This window comes from Eretmochelys imbricata, chromosome 5 (genome assembly GCF_965152235.1).
Source record: "Eretmochelys imbricata isolate rEreImb1 chromosome 5, rEreImb1.hap1, whole genome shotgun sequence".
Lineage (NCBI taxonomy): Eukaryota > Metazoa > Chordata > Testudines > Cheloniidae > Eretmochelys > Eretmochelys imbricata.
This window is the reverse complement of record NC_135576.1, coordinates 1,305,782-1,312,831: the sequence shown is the minus strand read 5'-3', so window position 1 is coordinate 1,312,831 and position 7,050 is coordinate 1,305,782. Positions and strand designations below refer to the sequence as shown.

General features: G+C 52.9%; 1 protein-coding gene across 2 annotated transcripts in view; it reads right to left on the bottom strand.

Annotated features, from left to right (window-relative positions):
- Positions 1–325: 325 nt before the first annotated feature.
- LOC144265434 (B-cell differentiation antigen CD72-like) overlaps positions 326–7,050 on the bottom strand; it is a 40,029-nt gene continuing 33,304 nt past the window's right edge. Inside the window, exons 7-8 of one of the 2 annotated variants that reach the window (XM_077818072.1) lie at positions 1,730–1,884; positions 326–1,098 (exon numbers count right to left, since the gene is read on the bottom strand). In XM_077818072.1, the coding sequence (XP_077674198.1) occupies positions 1,085–1,098; positions 1,730–1,884 (169 nt within the window). In that variant the 3' untranslated portion in view covers positions 326–1,084. Of the gene's footprint in view, positions 1,099–1,683; positions 1,885–7,050 lie in introns of those variants that run through there. The other variant, XM_077818071.1, reaches the window with a different exon arrangement.

Sequence of the window (7,050 nt, the reverse complement as noted above, 5' to 3'; positions counted from 1 at the left end):
CTCTGTCGCTCACCCTCTGCTGAGAGGTGGGTGGGGGAATGATGCTCCGCGCTGCCGTGGGGCTACCCTAGGCCTTGAGCGACTGGGCTCTGCCTGGGCTGTGAGCCGCTGGGGCACGGCTTCCCTGGGTGCTGGTGAGGGCTGCCTATGGGTGCGCTCAAGGGAATGGATGCAGGGGTCCCCCTCCCCCGACACACGGGCTCCCAAGAGAAGGTGAGACGGGAACATTTTAAGGGTTTATTGGTGAGCTTTACAGAGGTGGGGTGGGGGAAACAGCTTCCCCCCGCCTCCCGGCTGCTGCTGCCCATCACCATTGCAGCTGGGTGCCTTCCCATCAAATCTAGAGCGACAGCACGGTCCTTAGGGGGTTCACAGAGCCTCTGGCATCCTTCCCCTTTGGGAATAAAATCGGGGTTGGGGGATGCAGTGGGGGGCGGGGGGTTCGGACGGGGAAAGCCTTGTCGAAGAGGGAGGTGTTGCAGAGTTCCTCGGAGAGGCTCTGACTCCGGATTCACCTGATCTCCAGAAGCTCATGCCACCGCCGGTCCCCTCGCCCAGGCATGCCGGGTCCCGGCTCAGGCACTGTGCCCTGGACTCTGCGGTCTGCACTGCCCCAGAGGAGCGCAGCTGTCGGGGGGCCAGAGAGCGACAATCTGGCTCTGGCAGAGCGGGGGCTTGATCCGGTGATTGCTCTGACGGTTAGGCCTGGACAGGACCTGGGGGCCGCTGGACAGAGTGGAGCATGGGCCTGACGGGCTCATGGGAGCCCAGACCCCGGGGCGGGCGGTAGCGTGGGGGTGCATGGATCACTGGGCTCCCAGGAGGGCAGGAGCACCGGGAGCAGAGGGGAGCAGGTCACCAGGTGCAGGGTCCCAGGGCTGGGCCCTCAGCCGCTCTCACTGGGGATCAAGGCAGGTGTAGGTCGTGTTCCACCCCAGGAAAGTGGGAGGGGCAGAGCCGTGGCCCCACTGCAAGGTGAGGGCACTCTGCTCACAGATCCAGCGGCAGGGGTCTGTGCACGACCCGCCCGACAGCCCAGGGCCCGACACCCTCCCACAAGCCAGGTAGGAGGCGGTGGAGCGCGTCACTGGGAAGAGCCTGGGTGGAGAGAGCAGAAAAGGCAGCGTCAGGACGTCTCCTGGGGCCTCCTTCATGGAGATCCCTGGGGGCAGCACCCAACCCTCCACCCCACAGGGGCTCGGACAGAGCCGCCCCGCAACCCCCCCTCTCCACCGCTCCGCGTGTGCCCTCCTCCCCAGCTCCGCCCCACAAACCCACGGCTCCCCCGCCCCCTGTGTGTCCTGCCCCCCAGCTCCACCCCGCAAACCCCCCACTCGCCCCCCATGTGCCCTGCTCCCCAGCCCCGCAATCCCCCCACTCCCCCACCCCCCATGTGCCCTGCCCCCCAGCTCCGCCCCGCAAGCCCCCCCGCTAGCTCCCCATGTGCCCTGCCCCCCAGCCCCGCCCTGCAACCCTCTGCTCTCCCACCCCCCGTGTGCCCTGCCCTCCAGCTCTGCCCCGCAAACGCCCCACTCCCCCGCCCCCCGTGTGCCCTGCCCCCCAGCTCCGCCCCGCAAACCCCCCGCCCCCCGTGTGCCCTGCCCCCCAGCACCGCCCTGCAGGCGTGGACTTCGCCCGAGATGTCCCTAATATGGGGATGGTGCTCCAGACTAACAGGACTGTCCTGTCATCAGGGCCAGCGGCTCTCATTGATTGTATCTCCGGGTACCGTAAGGAGGCAATGGACTGTCTGGGCTGGGTTTGCCGGGTGCCTTTTCACAGATCCATGGCTTCTTTTCAAGATAATAGCAGGTGTTACTCTTTATGACACCACCTCTTATTGCTCCACACGACGTATAGCTGTAACTCGGGTAGCTCAAGTCTCTGGAAAGAGAAGGGGCATTGCTGAGACAGCCTGGCCCGCCCTACGCTGGCTGTCAGCTCTGCCACCCTGGCGCACTAAGGCCAGGTCACCATCGATTTCAAGGCCAGAGTCGCTTCACCCAGCGACAGCCGCAGCCCAGCCAGGAGCCCCTCCTTCAGCGAAAGCGACACCCACTCGTCACGGAAACCCGGGGGATGGAGACTCCGCTGCGTGCCTGGGTGAGTTGTTCCACTGGTTAATTTCCCGCCCGGTTTTCTGCCTTATTTCCTGTCTGATTTTTGTCTCTCTTCGTCTTCCAGCCACTGGGGTTTGCTCTGCTCTCGTCTGCAGCTAGATTGAGGAGCCGCCTGCCACCAGAAATCTGCTCTGTATGTAGGTGCCCTGGGCCCAGATCCACAAAGACATGCAAGTCCCAGGCCTCGGCACCCTGCGCTGCAGAAAATCCCCCCTCGACTGCCGCTGAGCCCTGGAGGAGCCTAAAGTCACTCAGCACCTAACCTTTGGCTGTCAAGGTTTCCTGGCCCTGGCTGCTGTGGTCACAGCTGAGCTTCTGCCTTGGAATCCTGTCCCCCCTGGGCATTCACACCTCCCCTGCCTGCTGCTGCTTCTGCCGGCTCCCTTCAGCCTCTCCTGCCCCTCTGCCCCTCTCGGTGGGCTTGGCACAGGGCTCGTCTCCCTGTCCACCCTGGTCCAGTCGTGCTGCTTCTGCCCCCGGCTCTGCGGTGACTCAGCTCTGCCTCTCCATACTCAGCTTCATGGATTCCCGGGCCAGAAGGGACCACTGTGCAAATCTAGTCTGACCCCCTGCATAGCACGGGCCCTAGGACTGGCCTGACCCCCTGCACAGTGTGGGCTAGAGACCTGCCCCTGTACGGGGAGACTTTGCAAACCAGTAAAATGCCTGAAACCACTATGGCTTATTGAGAAAAGGTGTGTGTGTGGGGGGGGGGGTTGGGTGCCATAGAAAGGGCAGCTTGACCCTGCATCCTTCCTGATAAGAATTGTGTTGAAGTTGCTGATACATGCATCTTAGAAGAGCAGGATGTGCCCCAGGAATGTCTATTGGGGCCTCAAGGCTGCAAACTCTGGAAAAACCCACACCTGGTTAATCGATAATCAGAAGGAACCTCTCGCTTGACCATTGAAACTGCTTACTTAACAAGTTTGCTTTAAGGGCCATGTCATTCTATTACTAATGTATAAATAAGGGGAAAAAGTTTGAGGTAGTGGATCTCTTCAGGACTGGACTCTCTCTCTCTCTCTCTGGATGCATCGTGTGTTCCCCACTAGCAGACGGGCTGCCGCTGTGCCACTCGAGAGCCACACTCAGCTTTGGTAATTATCAAGGGTTGGGGGTGTTTTACTAACCTGTTGCGGACGTGTGTATAAGTGCCTGAGACTAAGTAAAGTTTAGCTTTAAGTGAAAGCACTCTTGTGTTGTCCTGTTTATGCCAGTCATCTATCAGTCAGATGGCTGTGTCTCCCCTGACTTATTTCCTGACACCACCTCACACGGAGTAAAAGTTACCAAGAGCTTTGGGTTGAAAGAACCCCGGGTAACAGCCCCCAGATAATTCCTAGGGCAGATCTCTTAGAAAAAGATCCCATCTTGATTTAAACATGGTCAGTGATGGAGAATCGCCATGGCCCTTGTAAATAAAAATGTTCTACGCTGATAAAATTTATTTATTTAATAGACCAACAGACAATAAATTATATATATTCTGTATACATAATAAAAACTATTCATAAAATTGTCCAATTACAGGCCTATATAATTTAACTACAATGAAGTATTAACAATCTTCTCATTTTTGATTATGAATATAATCTGAGAGTCTCTGGATTAAGTTTAGAAGTGTGAGCAACACGGGTGATGTCGTGGTGGGAGTCTGTTATAGACCACCGGACCAGGGGGATGAGGTGGACGAGGCTTTCTTCCGGCAACTCACGGAAGTTACTTGATCGCAGGCTCTGGTTCTCATGGGCAACTTCAATCACCCTGATATCTGCTGGGAGAGCAATACAGCGGTGCACAGAGAATCCAGGAAGTTTTTGGAAAGTGAAGGGGACAATTTCCTGGTGCAAGTGCTGGAGGAACCAACTAGGGGGAGAGCTTTTCTTGACCTGCTGCTCACAAACCGGGAAGAATTAGTAGGGGAAGCAAAAGTGGATGGGAACCTGGGAGGCAGTGACCATGAGATGGTCGAGTTCAGGATCCTGAGACAAGGAAGAAAGGAGAGCAGCAGAATACGGACCCTGGACTTCAGAAAAGCAGACTTAGACTCCCTCAGGGAACTGATGGGCAGGATCCCCTGGGAGAATAACATGAAGGGGAAAGGAGTCCAGGAGAGCTGGCTGTATTTTAAAGAATCCTTATTGAGGTTACAGGGACAAACCATCCTGATGTGTAGAAAGAATAGTCAATATGGCAGGCAGCCAACCTGGCTTAACAGTGAAATCCTTGCTGATCTTAAACACAAAAAAGAAGCTCACAAGAAGTGGAAGCTTGGACAAATGACCAGGGATGAGTATAAAAATATTCCTCGGGCATGCAGGAGTGAAATCAGGAAGGCCAAATCACACCTGGAGTTGTAGCTAGCAAGAGATGTTAAGAGTAACAAGAAGGGTTTCTTCAGGTATGTTAGCAACAAGAAGGTCATCAGGGAAAGTGTGGGCCCCTTACTGAATGAGGGAGGTTTCAGAGTAACAGCTGTGTTAGTCTGTATTCGCAAAAAGAAAAGGAGTACTTGTGGCACCTTAGAGACTAACCAATTTATTTGAGCATAAGCTTTCGTGAGCTACATCATCCGATGAAGTGAGCTGTAGCTCACGAAAGCTTATGCTCAGATAAATTGGTTAGTCTCTAAGGTGCCACAAGTACTCCTTTTCTTTTTGTGAATGAGGGAGGCAACCTAGTGACAGAGGATGTGGGAAAATGTAATGTACTCAATGCTTTTTTTGCCTCTGTGTTCAGGAACAAGGTCAGCTCCCAGACTGCTGCACTGGGCAGTACAGCATGGAGAGGAGATGACCAGCCCTCTGTGGAGAAAGAAGTGGTTCGGGACTATTTAGAAAAGCTGGACAAGCACAAGTCCATGGGGCCGGATGCACTGCATCCGAGAGTGCTAAAGGAGTTGGCGGATGTGATTGCAGAGCCATTGGCCATTATCTTTGAAAACTCATGGCGATCCGGGGAGGTCCTGGATGACTGGAAAAAGGCTAATGTAGTGCCCATCTTTAAAAAAGGGAAGAAGGAGGATCCGGGGAACTACAGGCCAGTCAGCCTCACCTCAGTCCCTGGAAAAATCATGGAGCAGGTCCTCAAGGAATCAGTTCTGAAGCACTTAGAGGAGAGGAAAGTGATCAGGAACAGTCAGCATGGATTCACCAAGGGCAAGTCATGCCTGACTAATCTAATTGCCTTCTATGACGAGATAACTGGCTCTGTGGATGAGGGGAAAGCAGTGGACGTGTTGTTCCTTGACTTTAACAAAGCTTTGGACACAGTCTCCCACAGTATTCTTGCCAGCAAGTTAAAGAAGTATGGGCTGGATGAATGGACGATAAGGTGGATAGAAAGCTGGCTAGATCATCGGGCTCAACGGGTAGTGATCAATGGCTCCATGTCTAGTTGGCAGCCGGTATCAAGTGGAGTGCCCCAAGGGTCAGTCCTGGGGCCAGTTTTGTTCAATATCTTCATTAATGACCTGGAGGGTGGTGTGGATTGCACCCTCAGCAAGTTTGCAGATGACACTAAACTGGGAGGAGAGGTAGATACGCTGGAGGGTAGGGATAGGATCCAGAGGGCCCTAGACAAATTAGAGGATTGGGCCAAAAGAAATCTGATGAGGTTCAACAAGGACAAGTGCAGAGTCCTGCACTTAGGACGGAAGAATCCCATGCACCGCTACAGACTAGGGACCGAATGGGTCGGCAGCAGTTCTGCAGAAAAGGACTTGGGGTGACAGTGGATGAGAAGCTGGATATGAGTCAGCAGTGTGCCCTTGTTGCCAAGAAGGCCAATGGCATTTTGGGATGTATAAGTAGGGGCATTGCCAGCAGATTGAGGGACGTGATCGTTCCCCTCTATTCGACATTGGTGAGGCCTCATCTGGAGTACTGTGTCCAGTTTTGGGCCCCACACTACAAGAAGGATGTGGAAAAATTGGAAAGCATCCAGCGGAGGGCAACAAAAATGATTAGGGGATTGGAACACATGACTTATGAGGAGAGGCTGAGGGAACTGGGATTGTTTAGTCTGCAGAAGAGAAGAATGAGGGGGGATTTGATAGCTGCTTTCAACTACCTGAAAGGGGGTTCCAAAGAGGATGGCTCTAGACTGTTCTCAGTGATAGCTGATGACAGAACAAGGAGTAATGGTCTCAAGTTGCAGTGGGGGAGGTTTAGGTTGGATATTAGGGAAAACTTTTTCACTAGGAGGGTGGTGAAACACTGGAATGGGTTACCTAGGGAGGTGGTAGAATCTCCTTCCTTAGAAGTTTTTAAGGTCAGGCTTGACAAAGCCCTGGCTGGGATGATTTAATTGTGGATTGGTCCTGCTTTGAGCAGGGGGTTGGGCTAGATGACCTCCTGAGGTCCCTTCCAACCCTGATATTCTATGATTCTATGATAAGTAGACAAGAATAAATGTATAAGATAAAGTACAATAATAATAAAAATCAACTATAAATAAAAGTATATAACTGCAATGTTTTCAAATTTCATATCATGAAATGCGAATATTTTTTATTATTTTGCCTTTCGAAGTGTAGGAGTGCCATTTCGGTCAGTGGGGAGGCCGAAGAACAATGTAGAAAGCGATGGAACTTTTTAAAACTTCCTAGCTCACTCGTGAGAGTGTTTGAGACTGTGCTATCGTGGGAGTGGTTACCTCTACCACTCACTGCGCAAGACCGGCTACTTACCAGACTGGTGGTGGGGTATATGTAGGGCAGCACGCATCCGTACGTAATTGTAGTAGTTTACCATTCGCGATAACTCAAATTAACTTGCGTCTGTTATTATTCACAAATCAGGAAAATAATTTTTATAGATTTTTTTTATTGTGGTCACGATTAAGAAAAGGAAGTATGATGAAGACTACATCATGTATGGTTTCACCATCATGGAAAAAAACCAGGATCGATCATCCTCAATGCGTA